Raw genomic sequence first — 17,471 nt, 5'->3', positions numbered from 1 at the left:
GAGAGCGTGGTATGACCTATCATGTGAAATAGCTGGTTGGATTCAATTCTCCATATCTCATGACGAATACCAAAACAATTCCAACAATCAAAGGAGGACTCGAACTTTCAGCTCCAGTCTCACGTTGCAGGAGCGTCAGTTTAAGTGCCCATGAGAGCCAGTGTCCAAGTCATGTCTAACTGCACAGAGCACGGATAAGCTGTCTAAACCCGAAGCTCCAGATTACAAACTCACCTATAATGTATCAGATAATAGTCAATTGAACACGCAAGCAAGCTCATCAAGGAACTCCAGGCATCACTTTAGCATGTCCGCTCTATAAACAGTTTCCGCAAACGCACCAGACTCTATAGCCACAGAGCCGACTTCTTTGCAATTAGAGCTATTCCCAATAGCATGGTACACCCATATACACTCAACCGAGGAAAAACGACTCAGGAAAAGTATTTTGTCACTTCGGGAGAGGCGGAGTACTTCTGCACCATGCTCATGGCCTTATCTTGTGGCAATGTCCCTAGAAGAGCACGCACGCGAGGCACGACTTTCTCGGCAACAGCACCGGAAATGGCTCTGTGGTTGATCGCTTCGAGCACAGAATCCACCACCTTGGGGATTTGGCCCATGACTGCCGCATGCTGGTTTTCAATCAAATCCGCAAGGAAGCCGTATGCAAATGCAGCAGCTTCATCGTCCTGGACAATGGGGAGCAAAGAGATCCATTCGTGGAGAACCTTGTCCAAGTCGGCGATGGATGCGCTGAAGTTGGCACATATTTTTGGAATGGCCGCGATACAGTTTTCCGTAGCGTTGATGTTCTCTTCTGCACGTGCATCCGGGAACGTGGCGATCTTGAACAAGTTGGGCAATGTCTGCACACAGATCTCCATGTAATTGTTGCCACCATACTGGGCTGCCACGCCCATGGCGTAAGCAGCCGCCTGGCGGATGCTTGCCTGCGAAGACGTCAAGCAGTCAACTGCAATATACCTGAGGTAGTCAAGCTGGTTAAACTCGGGCCCGGCATGTTCGAGAACATCGCAAATAATGCACAAGCCACACAACTTGATGTGGGAATTTTCGTCGCTGATAAAGGTGGACACAAGGCCAGCCAAGCTCAGCTGGAACTCAGGGAGGAACAGGCTTTTGGCGTTCTTGAAAATGGCAGAGATCACCTTGTTAATTTCGTCAAGAAGCTCCTCGTCCGTGTAGTCTTCATCCTCGTCGGCGACTTCCTCCTGGTACTCATCGTCGTCGCTTTCTCTGAGCTTGATGCGCTCGTATATCTCGGTCAAATTCTTTTTAATGGCCGCGGAGATCGATTGCATCTGCTCAGCCGAAAGTGAAGATGGCTCCAATGCTTGCAAGCAATCGGTGATGGCGGTGTAGTAAGCCACGAGCAACTCTGGCACGGGGTCATTGACCAACGCGTCGACCAACTTCTCGCACATCTGAGCCCAGATGGTCAATGTCTCCACGGAGTTGCTGGAGGTGGCGTGGATGGTGGATCTCAACAAGGCCGCAAGGGTCAAGGCGGCCGAGCCGCGCACGCCATCGTGAAGGTAGAAATCGAGGGCAGGGAGAGCGATCTCTTGCACGATCTCTTTGACCCACGGGAAGAAGTGGCCCTTCAACTGTGTTGCGTAGATACGCAACAAGTCCATGGCCGCGGCCTTCTCGTCAAGCGCCGCGGTATGCACGGCGATCAACTTGCCCGCGATGTTGATGACATCCCACTCCTCGTTGGTGTTGAACTCCTCCGCCTCCTCTTCCTCGAGCAAGGAGATGTCCTGTGCCGCCTTGGCCGCGAGCATCAAAGGGGGCAAGACGGCCGGCAAGTACGCCACGAAGTCGTCGCCAATGATCCTGCAGAGCCTGCCCCAGCCTTGCTCCAAAAACAGCTTGACCGGGTCGTCTGGCTCGACGACGGAGTTCTGGAGCTCGCCCATGATGTTGATCAACTCCTGGGTGTGGGCCGAGAAGTTGTCCTTGCCCACGGCGACGGCGATCAAGGTAGCACACTCGATGCACTTGGCGGTCAACATGCGGTTCTCGGGCCCGAGGTCGGACTTCAAGAAGTCGATGAGCATGGGGAGCAAGGTGCTGTGGTACTTGAGGAACTTCTTCTCCGCGGCGTCGGCGATGATGGCGATGGTGGTCAAGACCTGCTCCTGCACGTAGCGCTTGGGCGACAGGAGCAAGCCCAACAAGTTGTTCAACAAGTCGTCCAAGTAGGGCTCGAGGATCTCCTTGGACGCGGCCTCGCAGAAGTTGACCAAGGCGGCCGCGGCGTGGGCCTGGACCCTGGGCACGGACTTGGCGGTGAGCTTGGACACGAGCGCGGGCAAGATGCGGTCGCCCGAGGTGCGCTGGATGACGTCGGCAAAGTCAGTGGACATCTGGCCCAAGGCGTTGCAGCAGGCGTACTGGACGCGCAGGTGCGGGTGGCTCAAGGTGGGCAAGACCATGTCCAAGAGCTTGGGGATCTCTGTGGCGAGCACGTCGCAGCAGCCCTCGGCCGCGGAGGAGAGCGCCATCAACGCGGCGAACACGTCGCGCCAGCTGTCCAGCTGGCACATGGCGGGCAAGTACTGGAAGAGCGGGGCCGCGAGCGCGTGGCCGCCCAACTTCAAGGCCACGCGGTCCAAGGACTGGCGCGCGGCGTCGTACTCGGGCTCGTCGTCGCAGTCCTCGCTGTTGTCGTCGTTGTTCCAGTCCGCGGCGTCGTCGTCGTCGCGGCTGACCTCGGTCAACATGGACAAGTTGATGAGCACCATGGACAGCGTGTAGCTGGGCGTCTGCTTGCACATGGCCGGCGAGACCTCGGCGAAGGTGGTCAAGAGCTCGAGCGCGGCCAAGCGCGGCGCGGCGTCCAAGTCGCCGTTCTTGCAGAGCGACAGGCAGAAGTCCACGATGGTGGCGAACATGGCCTTGAACATCTTGGGCGCAAGCTCCACCAAGTCGATCAACGACTGCAACACCTCGGCCAACGCGTCGGTCTCGCCGCTCTGCAAGAACATGGGCAACGAGTTCAACAAGCGCGGCAAGAGCGGCGCCATCGCCTGCCAGATGCTCTTGGGGAGCTCGCGGAAGAACGCCACGAACGCCGTGCACGCGGCGATGCGCACCTCGTCACTGCCGTCCGCGAACCCGCCGTCGAACACGGGCATCACGTCGCCCACCATGCTCTTCTCGATGATCTCCGGCAGCGTGGCGAGCACGCGGAACGCCAGCTCGCGCACACTGGAATCGCCGGCCTGCGCGGCCTGGAGCACGGCCGGGAGCAACTCGCGCCAGCCGCCGTCGCGCGCCACCTCGGCCACCGCGTCCGCCAACTTGCGCCGCACGGCGGGCGCCTGCGGCGCCACGAAGCCGTGGAGCAACACGGCGCGCACCTGGCTCTGGACGTCGGCGGCCACCACGCCGAAGGTGCGGTCCGCGATGCTGGCCAGCTGCTGCGGCGTGCGGATGGCCGTGCGGCGGAACAACACCGCGGCAAACGCGCGCGTGCTGTCGTCGGCGCCGCCGGCCGCGGTCTGTGCGAGGAAAAGCAACAACAAGCCGACGCGCTCAGGGGCCCGCCACTCGGCGTCGAGCAGCGTCTCGGCGGCTAGGCGCACGCTGTTTTCGGTGGCCATCAAGCCCTGGAGCAACAGGCCCAACACCGCGCTGATTTCCGGGGGCATGCTCATGTTCTTGGCGGCGTGTTTGTGTGTTGTCGCTGGCGCTTAGGCTCTCTGGGAGGGTTGGAGAGAGGGGCGCTGGGAAAGGACCAAAAGGCGCTGCAACGGGTGTTTTTTCGCGGCGAAAAAGACTGGGTACTTGCGGACAGCTGACTGTGTGCAAATACGGGGGGCCGGTTCGAGGAGAGCCGAGCCGGGGTTTGGGGTATGTAGAAGGAACGGTTGATTTGATAGGGTTTTTTTTCGCCTGTGCTGGGATGGGTCGCGCGGCACAGTGCCGGCATGCGGTGCGGTCACGTGACCGCCGGGGCCGTGGCCCGTCAACGGACTGGGTTGTGTTTTTAGGCCGGGGTGGGGGAGTAGCGGGGCTGTTCAGCGGCTAGCGTCGGTGGCGGCTCTGCGATTTTTTGCTGTTTGCTCATCGAGACACGGGATATACTGTGTGTCTTTAATACAGTGTTCTAGATGAGGGTGCGGCTTGTGCAGGGCCAGATCTGGTGGGCCCTGGTGATTTGGATTGGGGCTGGTCTCAAGTCGTGTTTGATATGCTGGAGAACCTAAGGCCTTTGAAATACTTGAGAAATCGGTTTTACAACAAATTGGAATACCTAATGCCTTTGAGAATACTTGAGTAGTAAATCGGCTTTTTCGACAATTTGGAATACCCAAGGCCTTCAGAAATGCTTCATTGACAAGTCGGCTTTTTCGACAAAATAGAATACCCAAGGCCTTCAGAAATGCTTCAATGACAAGTCGGCTTTTTCGACAAATTGGAATACCTAATGCCTTTGAAATACTTGAGTAACAAATCAGCTTTTTCGACATGCTGGAAATTCTAAGGCCTTCAAAAACATTTCAATAACAAATCGGCTTTTTCGAAATGCTGTAGATCCAATGCATTTATGATGAGGTTCTTCAGAATGCGGCCTTTCCAACAACAGACACTAATGGCCTTGGGATCTTTTTCAAAATACTCAGATTTTATTTTGCTTCTTGCTTTTGCTTTGCATCTTGATTTGGGGTACTAAAGCATCATCTGGACGGCTTTACAAAGAGATTAGGGAGGATCAACCTCTGAACGGCACGTTATCAGGTGCGAACTTAATCACGCAATATTCATCAGCAAAATCGCAAGTATGGAGTTCTGTTCCTAATTGGCGTGGATCGTCAAGTGTGCATAATACTTCCCTTACTTATTCGTGCGGGTGACGCCGAAGCGTTCTCGTACGTGTTTATCAACATGATAGTGAACAAGTTTTGGACGAGAGTCTATTGGGCCATGTATGATGTGCCTGCGAGACTCTACAGAAAAAATTGATGACTTCGATTCTTTCTCTTATTCATAGGTATTAAAAACGTGTTGTCAGAAGCATTTGACTTCAATTTTCCAAGCTGCACTGTAGAAATGGGTGACTGGCATGTACATCTGAGATTCCGCAAGTTGTAGCAAGTTTCTCAGATATACATCTGGTAGATCTAATCTCAGTGGGGTTTTCACGTGTTAAAAATTAACGCTATTTATGGATAGCCTTACGACAGACTTATCCATTCTTTTTTCGAAAAGGACCTCCTTTTCTCATCTTAGGATCTCTGGCAAAACTCACCCCACGCATGAGGCTCTAAAAGCGGGTCCCCTTGCTCACTAGTTTTTACCACCCCTTAACTCGTGCATCCTGGTACTGTCTAAAAGACTGTCTGAGTTTCAGACCGGGCCAAAGATTCAGATAGCAATATGTGCAGAGTTGACTCCAGCACACGTATGTTACACCATTGTAGCAGTTGGACATCTCATCATCAAGATTTGCGTTGACGGTGCGTATCCATGATTTCAAACTAAAGATACTTTTTGAGCTATGATTCTTTCTCACCAACAAAGTATAAGGAACTAAAGTAATTCATGGGGCTGTATTTGAAGAATTGAAATTAAAATGCACCGATTGTTTGCTTTATTACCTCTCGATTTCATTTCCAACCCTGTCTCCAAACATTTCGCACTCAATATGTATTTTCTCGAAAGAGCTAAAGCTTATTTCTAAATAAATTGGAGTTCGAAGAATTTTCTCAAAGCCAGGTGGAGCTCAAGCTGCAAAGATAACGAAAGGTCGCTGTATGCTTGATTCACACAGATTTGCTCTGGTTTATTCTGGAACGTGCCCCTTGTCTTTTCTGGCTCGATAATCATCACTACAAAGTCTCTTCAAAACTTTCTGCTAAAAGTGTTTCGACTAAAATTCCTGCTGGCACCCCACACAAGGAGGAAAAATACCCAGAGAAGCTTGAAAAGTCGGGAAATGCACTTTGATTCGCAGCATTCCGCTGTACTTCTTCGCTGAATCTGGCAACGGGAATATACGCAAAAATGCCTTCTATATCGTATGTCGGTAGTCTGGGACGGCTACCCGCCATGCAAGCGGCTTTGAACCACTCTTCTATTTGGGAACTCGTGCTCCAATTTATTATCCTAGTGCTCATCTGTCTAGAAGAACAATATACTTTTGGCTGCTCTGAATCCAGATGGCAAAAACAATCGCGTCTATAAGCCCGAGTCATTCAATACTTTTGTCCAGCTTCCAACCGTTGTCAAAAATGTCCGCGGGCGACAATAGTTCCAAATATGTATCTACACGCAAGATAAACTCAAACCAGCAGAAAATTATTGGTACGCACTATACAGCGAAAGCTGCAAGTTGACTCATACATATTGCGTCTTAAAGACAATGTCTTTGGCCCTTTTTTGAAATTTCAAGAAGATTTGGCGGTTTCTCTCTGAAAGTTGCTGCATAAAAGCTTATCATTCGCCGAAGGAAATGATTCAGATGTTGGTCTGTGAAACATTGATCGTGCTTTGGACTGCAAGTGAACCTATACTTGTCATGTGTACTATTAAAGCAGATGAAACGTCCAGAATAAAATTCATTATCCATATATATTGACATTAAGGCGAAGATTAAATCATGAACTTCAAAATTATGTTCTAAGAGGCTTTGAGGATTTCTAATCACACAGTTCTACAGAACTTGCTATGATGACACAACGTTTTACGACTCAATCCAAAATAACAAGATTCCACCTTTTCATGCAAAGAGCATCCCAATTCAAACTGTAATCTTGATGAAGTACGCATAGCTAATGCAAGATGGCCTTCTTTGTTTTTCCAATACTTTTGAATTTTTTAGAAACATCAAATGCATTGCCCGGTACTTTTTTGTATTAACCACTTAAAAATACCGCTGTGAGTTCATTGTGAGGAATGTAAAATTTATTCATTGGATATGATCTCCAGTTTCGAGACACACCACTTTACCTCATCAAATGAGAGGACATTGGGGTCTCGGCTAATATAAGTTTCTATTACATAACATAGATTGCCACCGAAAATAAGAAACACTTCGTAGATGATCTCAAAACTTGAGAAAAAAAGTCTCGGAGACGTATGATCCGAATATGCGACCCGAGACTTTTATCAAAGGGCTGCTAATCAGCTTAACAACTTGGATAGCGTTTTTTGGCACCATATACTATAGACGCTCGAATAAATTCCCCATATTGCTGGCTTCAAGCTCGTAGGAAGAAATAGGTTTAAAGAACACATGCCGTATCTTTTTTATATTCTAGAGACGAGCACACTATAATTGGGCACCGTCAATAGGTCCAGAGCAGCTACACAATGAAAGACATAGAATTGTAGCTTCATAGAGCGAACCTTACTCCAAAATTACAAAACAGGCGATCAGACGCCATGGCCCGACTTCAGAGTTCTTCCATTTTTATTTCTTGGTAAATTCATCTGATTAAAGGGGCAAAACTATATAACTTTTTTTTTTGGTAGATTCATCTGCTTAAAGGGGCAAAACTTTATAACGAACTTGAGGAGCTAAAAACCCACAATTTTTTTGAGACATGAGAACTCCAGGAATGTTGTCTTAAAAAACAATTCTGTTTAATAATCCAAAGTTTGATAAATTCAATTTTAGGATATGTGATTTATATATACAGCACCAAAAAGATTCACAAAGCGGGCGTGTGGCGCAGTTGGTAGCGCGTTCCCTTAGCATGGGAAAGGTCTCCGGTTCAAATCCGGACTCGTCCATTTATTTTTTATTGATTTTTAGCAGATTCCGACATAGGAACTGTCTACGACAAATTCATTGAACAGCCTATAACCTCCTTTTCTTTTGGTAGATCCACTTTAACCAATTTTGCATTTGCACAGACACTGCAGTTTAAATCGAGTGTATAATGTTTCCTAACAATATACATTTTTTTTTATAGTTTTGTTCATTTATTGGCTTATTTATAAAGAAGCCAGCAGTTCAGAATGCGAAAATGAGCTCCTTTTCTGTTTTTGGTTTAGTTGGTGAGATCTGTTTCAAATCTTAAAGCCTTCTTTTTTTTTTACTTCTGACCTTGGTTTGGTCCTCCTGTGTCATTGTATGCATTGAATCGACAATTAATTGTAGTGGCTGGGTTCTCAAAACTTTGTGTAAATTATCTGAAGAAATAAAACTTGGTAATATTTCAATAATGACGGAATAAAATAAGCGTGCTTAATGGCGAATTCCCGTCTCAGAGATCCGACTCACTGTGAAAGCGATAGTTTTTATGCTCGCTAGTAGACAACAAGGCACTTTTAATTGACCCAGTAATGTAAAAGGTGGTTTTTTCATGTTTTGTAATAGCGATAAAGAAACAACCCAAGCTTATGTATTGTAAGTTACGCCTACAGGCAATATAGGCCCTAGCATTTTTGAGTGAAGTCAGAGCCCGACACCTAATGATCAACACAAAGTTCAGAAACAAAAGTTTACTCTTATGGCCGTTGAATTTGACCTTCTCACCAACTATTTTTGTCGATACATGCGAAGCTGTTTCCCGTCGAAAGCACTCGTCCTTAGTACACAAATGTACACCTTTTCGTAGACCACATCTTGAATAAAAGAAAAACTGCGTTCTTCTATCCAATCAGATCTTAGTCTCAGTAATTGGAGATAGCAAAGGCCGATAAACCACCACAATACTCAGTAGCGTTTAAGTCGTTTTATAGAAAGAATTCATGTTTGCAGGTAATTTTGTTCAAGAGCTTCTTATACTCCCAGTTTGTATCCAATTATTAGGGTGATAATAGACCGTATACTTTCGAACATGCCTCAAAACCTGATTCGGGTAAGGTACTGGGATATGAGCTATACATGGCAGTTACGCGATTTCAGATCTCCATAAGAAAGGAAAGCTAAGGAAACTTCAAACGTCAAACCAGTGTTTTTTTAAGTAATCCACGACACTGAGCGTCCATTCTTAATATACAACTAGACATTCAGAGGGCACCCGAGACGACACCGGTGACTTTTCCAATCAAGTCCCACCCCATACAAGCTCAACCAAGTGTCCTCCAATTCTATACTCCACCTGAGACTCTCCATCTACTTCTTCAAAATAGTGATCACGTCCTCGTCTTGCATCTCATGGTTCAAGCCGACGATTTGAGGCTGATGTTTAACCGATGTGCCGAACACAACAGCATTTCTGAAATCGTCCACCAAAGACTTGTGGATAGAGTTACAGAAATCTTCAACCGTGGAGCGGCCATTCTTCAACACCACAGGCTCGCTGAAGTCCGGGAGCTTACCCTTTGGCTTGGTGTAAACACGCACCAACTTCAAGCGTTCCCACATCATCTCCAACAAGTCATCCAAGTTCCAGCCATTTCCGGATGAGATAGGAATGGCGTTGGGGATTTTGTACAACAAATCAAGTTCCTGGATGGAGAACGAGTCGATTTTGTTCAACACGTAGATGGCGGGGATGTACCGTCTGGTTTTGGCTTCGATCGCATCGATCAAGTCATCAACGGTGGCGTCACATCTAAAAGCAATGTTAGCAGAGTTGATTTTGTACTCGGACATCACAGCCTTGATTTCGCCGTCGTCGAGATGCGTCAAGGGCGATGTGGTGGTGATGTTGATTCCGCCTCTTTCCTTCTTGTTGATGACGATGTTGGGTGGCTCTTTGTTGATCCGGATGCCCACGCCTTCCAACTCCTTCTCAATGACCTGCTTGTGCTGCAAAGGCTTGTTGACGTCAAGGACCAAGAACAATAAGTTAACCGAGCGCGCCACGGCAATGACCTGACGACCCCTACCTTTACCATCCTTGGCGCCCTCAATGATTCCCGGAAGATCCAACATCTGGATCTTTGCACCCTTGTACTTGATCACACCCGGCACGGTGGTCAAAGTGGTAAACTCGTATGCGGCAGCTTCCGAATGGGTGCCGGTGAGTTTAGACAATAGCGTGGATTTTCCGACCGATGGGAAACCCACAAAGCCAATGGTGGCCACACCTGTCCGTGCCACATCGAAACCTGCACCTCCACCACCACCCCCGCCAGTGCTGTCGGATAAAAGCTCTCTTCTCAACTTGGCCAATTTCGCCTTCAACTGACCAAGATGGAACGAGGTGTTCTTGTTTTTCTGCGTCTTGGCCATCTCATCCTCGATGGCCTTGATCTTTTCGACGGTCGTCATGGCTACGTGGTGTGCTGTGTATTTGTGACGGCGTTACTGAAGATTAGCAGTGCAAGCGTGGGCTTGGTTTTCACTTTTTTTTTTGCTACTTACGCTGTGCAGCAAGGTGCTGTTCCGGCATATGACGTAGCATCTGTTCTCTAACTCGCTTGCGAAATCGTCTCTAGATTATTTCGCCACTAGAGACGAGGCGTGTGCCTGGGCAAAGCAGCACCAGAAACAGGTGGCCCAGAAATAGAATCAGTGGTGTCCGAAAGGATCTACCGGTCTTAATTGCAAGGGAACTTCTGCGGCCCAACATTCGAGATACAGGTGCTTCCAGCAGGTGCAAAATGTGAAAAGTGCGTGTGCACACCAAATCACAGAAAAAGCTCGCATCTCAAGTCCTGGGTCCCGGTAGGGCGAAAAACACCCTCCCACCACTAGTTTTCCACCAATTTCTGAACATAAACATGGGGAAAAAATCTAAGGCCACAGCCGGAGCAGATATCTGGGACGATGAGGACATGTATGAGCAGCAGCCGGCCGAGGAATTCGGCGCCAGTGCCGAGCCTTCGGTGGAACCTGAAGATTCCGAGGCAGCAAGCACCGAAACTGCTGCAGAGGACACCCCGCAGGACGATTTCTTGAGTTCCATCAGATCGTCCAAGCAGAAAAAGCAGGCCAAGGAGCAGGAGGAGAAAGACAAGAAAGACGGCCCCCGTCTCTTGAGTAAAAAGGAGAAGGAGAAGTTGAAGAAGGAGGCTGAGAAGGCTGCCAAGAAGGAGCAGGCCGCCAAGAAGAAGGCCGAGCAGGCCGCCAAAAAGGAGCAGATCAAGGAGGCCAACAAGAAAAACGCCGCCGCTGCCAGCGCCGACAAGAAACCGGCCAGTGAATCTGAGAAAACACCCGAGCCCACGGCGGCGCCTAAAACCGCTGCCCCTGCCAAAAAGGGCAAGAAGGTGCCAGCCGCGCTTGCCGCATTGAAGAAGCAGATGGAAATGAAAAAGCAATTCGAGGAGGAGCAGCGCCGTCTCGAAGAGGAGGAGGAGCAGCGCCGTCTAGATGAGGAGAAGGCCGCGGAGGAAGACCTCCAGAAGCAGGCCGCGGCCAAGGAGGCCAAGCGGGAGAAGGAGAAGCAGAAAATCCAGCAGTTGAAGGCCGAGGGCAAGTACCTCACCAAAAAGCAGAAGGAGCAGAAGCGCCAGCAGGAGCGCCAGCGTGAGATCTTGTTGCAGTCCGGCAACATCACAATTGCCGCGTTCCAGAAGGGCAAGGACAGCAACGGCGACGACGTCGCGGAGAAAAAGCCCAAGCGTATCGTGTACACGAAAAAGAAGTCGGCCAAGCCCAAGACCTTCATCCAGAAACCGCAGCAGCAAGCTCCCGAGCCTGCCAAGCCGGAAGAAGAAGACGAGGTCGAGGAGGACTGGGAGAAGTTGGCCGAAGACGACGTGGCCGACGACTGGGAGTCTGCTTTGAAGGAGGACGACGACGCGGAGGCCGAGGAGGAAGTGGTCGAGGAACAGGAAGACGACGACGAAGAAGAAGAAGAGCAGGACGAGTCCGAGGCCCAGGCCGCCGCCACTGCCGCTGCAGAAAAGGCCAGGCAGGACGCCGAGCGTGCCGCTGCCGCGGAGCAGGCCAGAAAAGCAGCGGAGGAGAAGGCACGGGCCGAGGCCGTGGCCATTGCCAAGAAAGCGGCGCCCGAACAGGAAATGCGCTCGCCCATCTGCTGTATTTTGGGTCACGTCGACACCGGAAAGACCAAGTTGTTGGACAAGATCCGCCAAACGAACGTGCAGGGAGGCGAGGCCGGAGGAATCACGCAGCAGATCGGAGCCACGTACTTCCCTATGGATGCCATCAAGCGCAAGACCGCGGTCATGTCGCAGTACGAAAAGCAGACGTTCGAGGTGCCGGGTCTCTTGATCATCGACACGCCGGGCCACGAGTCCTTCACCAACTTGAGATCGCGTGGCTCGTCCTTGTGTAACATTGCCATCTTGGTCATCGACATCATGCACGGCTTGGAGCAGCAGACGCTCGAGTCCATCCGCTTGTTGCGTGACAGAAAGGCTCCGTTCATCGTGGCCTTGAACAAGATCGACAGGTTGTACGACTGGGAGGCGACCCCCAACAACTCGTTCAGAGACTCGTTCGGCAGACAGGCTGCGTCCGTGCAGACCGAGTTCTTCAACCGTTTCGAGCAGATCAAGCTTGCGTTGTCCGAGCAGGGCTTGAACTCCGAGTTGTACTTCCAGAACAAGAACATGTCCAAGTACGTGTCCATCGTGCCCACGTCCGCCGTGACCGGCGAGGGTGTGCCTGACTTGTTGTGGTTGTTGCTCGAGCTCACGCAGAAGAGAATGTCCAAGCAGTTGATGTACTTGTCCAAGGTCGAGGCCACCATCTTGGAGGTCAAGGTCGTCGAGGGTTTCGGCTACACCATCGACGTGGTGTTGTCTAACGGTGTGTTGAGAGAGGGTGACCGCGTGGTGCTCTGCGGCTTGAACGGCCCGATTGTCACCAACATCAGGGCGCTCCTCACGCCTCCGCCATCGCGTGAGTTGCGTATCAAGTCCGAGTACATCCATCTCAAGGAGGTCAAGGCCGCCTTGGGTGTGAAGATCGCTGCCAACGACTTGGAGAAGGCTGTTGCCGGCTCTCGTTTGCTTGTGGTTGGCGAGGACGACGACGAGGAGGAGCTTATGGAGGAGGTCATGGACGACTTGACCGGATTGTTGGACTCCGTGGACACGTCCGGAAGAGGAGTGGTGGTCCAGGCCTCGACGTTGGGTTCCTTGGAGGCCTTGTTGGACTTCTTGAAGGCGATGAAGATCCCCGTGATGTCGATCGGGTTGGGTCCTGTTTTCAAGAGAGACGTGATGAAGGCCACCACGATGTTGGAGAAGGCGCCCGAATACGCCGTCATGTTGTGTTTCGACGTGAAGGTGGACAGAGAGGCCGAGCAGTATGCTGAAGAGCAGAAGATCAAGATCTTCAACGCGGACATCATCTACCACTTGTTCGATGCTTTCACCGCTTACCAGAACAAGTTGCTCGAACAGCGTCGCCAAGACTTCATGGAGTACGCCGTCATGCCCTGTGTCTTGAAGACCGTGCAGATCATCAACAAGCGTAACCCTATGATCATCGGTGTCGACGTCATCGAGGGCGCTGTGCGTGTGGGCACTCCCATCTGTGCCGTGCGGAAAGACCCAACCACGGGCCAGCCCAACATTCTTGTTTTGGGTAAGGTCGTGTCCTTGGAAGTGAACCACAAGGCTTCGGACATTGTCAAGAAGGGCCAGACGGCAGCCGGTGTTGCCATGAGATTGGAGAACCCTAGCGCAGCGCAGCCCACATGGGGCCGTCACGTGGATGAGACCGACAACTTGTACTCGTTGATTTCGAGAAAGTCCATTGACACCTTGAAGGACCCTGCGTTCCGCGACACGGTGTCGAGAGACGACTGGGTGTTGATCAAGAAATTGAAGCCAGTCTTCGATATCAAGTAGATGGGCGACGTGGGGAGTTTGAGGAGAGAGTTATGAGCCGGGGCCATGCCCCGGGGCCTTGTCATATAGAAAATTCGCACACAAGTAACATTATTCGTGGAATCTTGCATGATCGTATGGACTCGCATGGAGGAGTGAACCGAGGACAGTTTCGTCTTGCTTAGAAGATGGCATGGTCGATTTAATCCAGCGATTAGAGACAGTGTACAGTGATAAGAAGAGGCACTACTGTGCGATGGAACATACACGGAATGAGCTCCTCTCAATTTTGTTGGTCCTTTGAACCGACCAGAAACAATCGAGAGGAGGCTCCATGTATATGAGTCCACTCTATAAATGACATCGGCAATAGACCTGGCATATTTGACTATGACCAGCCACTGCCGAGATACTGATGACACCACTGAAGACACCACTGAAGACACCACTGAAGACACCACTGAGATCTACTACAAGACACCACTGAGATCTACTACAAGACTACCAGGTACACCACAGACAAGACCCAACACACCACTTACCATACCACCACAAACTGCCCCACCAGTTCCCATGTCCGTTCCACCGTCCACAAAAACACCACACAACTCCAGCTCCAGAAACCAGCTCAGTGAGAACATCCATATACACTGAGTGCGCGCAGCCATTGATTAGTGCGCGTATTGCAAGTAGGGCCTCGCAGGAAAAAAAAAACCGTGCGCGCAGCCAATAGAATCGTAAGCAAAATCATACTCTCAACACTAGCCCGAGCTTGCAGCCCAGCCTTCCCCAGAAACACCACACATCCTATTCGCCAACATGCAAGATTTGCCGCCAATCGGAGGATACGAGCCCGTGCAGTGGAAGAGAAATCTCCCCGCCAGAGGCTTCCGCCCCACAGTGTACTTCTGGGGCATCACCGCCATCATGGCTTTTGGCTACTACCGGTACTACCAGGGCGTGGACGAGCAGCGTGAGCTTGCAAGAGAAAAACAGTGGGCCCGTTTCAGCCTCGAGCCCTTGTTGCGGGCCGAGGAGGACAGGCACCTTGCCCGCAGATACTTTTCCGAGATGAGGAGACAGGAAATGGTGGCCGAGACCATGTCGCCGGAGACCAGGGCCAAGTTCGAGGAGCCCATCTACCAGGACAAAACGAAGATGCGCATGCCGCGGTACTTTGCCGGGCCCGACCGCGACGCCCGCTAGGGCCGGGGCCAGCAGAGGGGAGTATGTAGTAAAAGCGCTTGAAAAAGACGGTAATAAACAAACACAAGATGACAGCGGCAGAGTTCTGCCGGGACAGGCGGCGGGGAGACGTAGGTGGGGACAAAACCGGGTGTTCCCGGCTTGCTTGGTCGAGCAGAGCACTTTCGGGCCATTCATTGGCCTCGGCTGGTTCGTCTCTCGGGACGTTCGCCGTGGCCGGGCCAGGCCCACTGCCGTGGCGTCGCCGATTTCTACAAATACGAAAACGATATGAGGACTTTGTCAACACAAGAAAACACGACTTGCCGTGGCAGGATGTGCGTGGTGTGGCGTACCCTCCAGCCCTCCCTGGTGATGATCGGCAGACCCCAGCCAATTGCCGGACGCCGGGCCAGAAATCCCCAAATGGAAAAAACGGCCTGTTTTACTGAGCCCAAAAGCCCTCGGCAGCAACGCACAGCTGGCCAGGGGCCGGGCACAGGCTGGTGCCATCTTGGTGCCATCTTGGTGCCATATTGCCATATTGGTATTGGCCCTGCCCCAGGCGCATTGCCTGTATACGGGCCCGGCAGCGGAGCAGACCCACGTAGTGGTTGATATACGTGTCCTAATATGCATAAAAGCCTATGAGTGTAGGAGACGAACGGCTTGCCTTGTGATGCGGGCAAAGAGGGCCGCCGGTACAGAGACTGGACTGACGGAGCTTCGAAAACTGCATTGTATTCTATGCTAGCCAGGGTGCGAAATTAGCCGTGCAAGGCAATAAATCTCTGGCCCCAAAAATATACCTGGCCCCACGCAATTAGTACCTGGCCCCACGCAATAAATACCCGAACCCAAAAATAAACACCCGGCACTAAAGCAAAGTGCCCGGCACGGCATGAAAAACCCGCAAAGACGGCAGGTACTACACCCGCACGGCTCGTGCGCCTGTGCCTGGGTTGCCCACCGGAGGCGTTTTGGTTTCCCTCCCCGGCCTGTCCTGTACCGCGGGCCGTTCCCGAAGTTGCGGCCCTGGGGCCACCGGCCCTGTTTCTGGGAGCACGCTATATTTTCTGCCCCGCCGTCTCGACAGCGGCCTTAAGTAGCGGCCTCTTCTCCTGCCATCTGTCTTTGTTCCTGCCATCGGTCTTTTCCTACGAGCAGTTCTTTTCCCACAATCGGTTTTTTTTTACAAGCAGTCCTTTTTCCTACATTCGGCTCTTTGTCTACGATCGGCTCTTTTCCTACGGTCGGCTTTTTTCCTGCTTGTGTCCATTTTCTGACCCCGGCTCCTCCAAGTCTCGGCCCTTTCGTCGGCCCTTTCTAGTCGGCCCTTTCAAAGCGCGGCCCTATTCCGCCACCGCCAAGCCCACACAGGCCCGCGCCCATAAACCCAGGCCCGGCACCATGATAGCGCAGGCGCCCGCCGAAAACGCGGCCCCGGCCCTGGCGCCGCTGGGCCCCAGCACCCACCAACTCGAGCCCCAGCCCCCCTCCTCCAACACATCCAAAAACACGCCGATGTCGCTGAAAATCACCACGCCGCAGCAGGCGCGCGCGTTGCTCGCCAACTACGACTATTTTCTCTTTGACTGCGACGGCGTCATCTGGCTCGGCGACCATCTCTTGCCCTCGGTCGCCGAGACCCTTGCGCTCTTGAAGAAGATGGGCAAGGCGGTCATATTCGTCACCAACAACCTGACCAAGGCCCGCGAGGACTACCTCCGCAAGTTCGAGCTGCTCGGAATCCCGGGCATCCAGAAATCGGAGGTCTTTGGCTCGTCGTACGCCCTGGCCGTGTACGTCGACAAGATCTTGCGGCTTCCCAAAGACAAGAAAGTATGGGTGCTCGGCGAGTCCGGCATCGAGTCCGAGTTGCACGAAATGGGCTACCAGACGCTCGGCGGCACGGACCCGGCGTTGGTCGAGAACGGCGTGGCGTTCGACCCCAACCACCGCTTGCTCACGGACTTGGACCCGGCCGTGGGCTGCGTGGTGGCCGGCTTGACCACCAACATCAACTACTTGAAGCTCTCGGTCACCATGCAGTACCTCTTGAAGGACGGCAAGCTGGTGCCGTTTGTGGCCACCAACATCGACCTGACCTTCCCGCTGAAGGGCAAGCTTTTGATTGGCGCAGGCTCCATTGTCGAGACCGTGAGCTATGCCAGCGGCCGCAGCCCGGATGCCATCTGCGGCAAGCCCAACCAGTCCATGATGCAGTCCATCTTGGCCGACCGCCCGGGGCTCAAGGAGAACCCGAAACGAGGGCTCATGGTGGGCGACCGCTTGAACACGGACATGAAATTCGGCCGCGACGGCGGCCTCGACACCTTGCTAGTGTTGACGGGGATCGAGACCCAGGACGCGGTGGAGAAGTTGGACCCCGCCGAGGCGCCCACCTACTTTGCCGAGAAGTTGGGCGACTTGTTTGAGCTCACGCGCTGAATCGCTTCCCGGGGTATACAGATATAGACTATAGACTATTGATCGGGGGCCATACAGATATAGACTATAGACTATGGATCGGGGGCCATACAGATATAGACTATAGACTATGGATCGGGCCATACAGATATAGACTATCGACTATTGGTCGG

The 17,471-nt window shown here is 51.9% G+C and overlaps 6 protein-coding genes and 1 non-coding gene across 7 annotated transcripts; 5 read left to right on the top strand and 2 right to left on the bottom strand.

Annotated features, from left to right (window-relative positions):
• Positions 1 to 434: 434 nt before the first annotated feature.
• Positions 435 to 3,689, bottom strand: METBIDRAFT_34334 (uncharacterized protein; the record flags this gene model as incomplete). The annotated part of the gene is made up of 1 exon (XM_018856465.1): positions 435 to 3,689. The coding sequence occupies one exon, from the start codon at positions 3,687 to 3,689 to the stop codon at positions 435 to 437; it is 3,255 nt and encodes a 1,084-aa protein (XP_018713676.1).
• A 4,008-nt stretch (positions 3,690 to 7,697) lies between these two features.
• Positions 7,698 to 7,770, top strand: METBIDRAFT_t75. The gene has a single exon. It is a non-coding gene; the product is annotated as a tRNA-Ala (tRNA).
• Positions 7,771 to 8,771: 1,001 nt separating this feature from the next.
• On the bottom strand, positions 8,772 to 10,204 carry DRG1 (GTP-binding protein; the record flags this gene model as incomplete). The annotated part of the gene is made up of 1 exon (XM_018858333.1): positions 8,772 to 10,204. One exon carries the CDS (start codon positions 10,202 to 10,204, stop codon positions 9,101 to 9,103), a length of 1,104 nt encoding a protein of 367 aa, XP_018713675.1. The 3' UTR covers positions 8,772 to 9,100.
• Positions 10,205 to 10,656: 452 nt separating this feature from the next.
• On the top strand, positions 10,657 to 13,704 carry FUN12 (translation initiation factor eIF5B; the record flags this gene model as incomplete). The annotated part of the gene is made up of 1 exon (XM_018859401.1): positions 10,657 to 13,704. One exon carries the CDS (start codon positions 10,657 to 10,659, stop codon positions 13,702 to 13,704), a length of 3,048 nt encoding a protein of 1,015 aa, XP_018713674.1.
• A 168-nt stretch (positions 13,705 to 13,872) lies between these two features.
• Positions 13,873 to 14,420, top strand: METBIDRAFT_101773 (uncharacterized protein). Its single transcript, XM_018853701.1, has one exon. The coding sequence runs from the start codon at positions 14,041 to 14,043 to the stop codon at positions 14,335 to 14,337; it is 297 nt and encodes a 98-aa protein (XP_018713673.1). The 5' UTR covers positions 13,873 to 14,040; the 3' UTR covers positions 14,338 to 14,420.
• Positions 14,421 to 14,502: 82 nt separating this feature from the next.
• On the top strand, positions 14,503 to 14,889 carry METBIDRAFT_35265 (uncharacterized protein; the record flags this gene model as incomplete). Its single annotated transcript, XM_018856589.1, has 1 exon — positions 14,503 to 14,889. The coding sequence occupies one exon, from the start codon at positions 14,503 to 14,505 to the stop codon at positions 14,887 to 14,889; it is 387 nt and encodes a 128-aa protein (XP_018713672.1).
• Positions 14,890 to 16,392: 1,503 nt separating this feature from the next.
• On the top strand, positions 16,393 to 17,319 carry PHO15 (4-nitrophenylphosphatase; the record flags this gene model as incomplete). The annotated part of the gene is made up of 1 exon (XM_018857017.1): positions 16,393 to 17,319. The coding sequence occupies one exon, from the start codon at positions 16,393 to 16,395 to the stop codon at positions 17,317 to 17,319; it is 927 nt and encodes a 308-aa protein (XP_018713671.1).
• Between the last annotated feature and the right edge of the window lie 152 nt (positions 17,320 to 17,471).

This window comes from Metschnikowia bicuspidata (genome assembly GCF_001664035.1).
Source record: "Metschnikowia bicuspidata var. bicuspidata NRRL YB-4993 chromosome Unknown METBIscaffold_1, whole genome shotgun sequence".
Lineage (NCBI taxonomy): Eukaryota > Fungi > Ascomycota > Pichiomycetes > Serinales > Metschnikowiaceae > Metschnikowia > Metschnikowia bicuspidata.
Note: the sequence above shows the minus strand (reverse complement) of the source record. Positions and strands in the feature narration are given on the sequence as shown.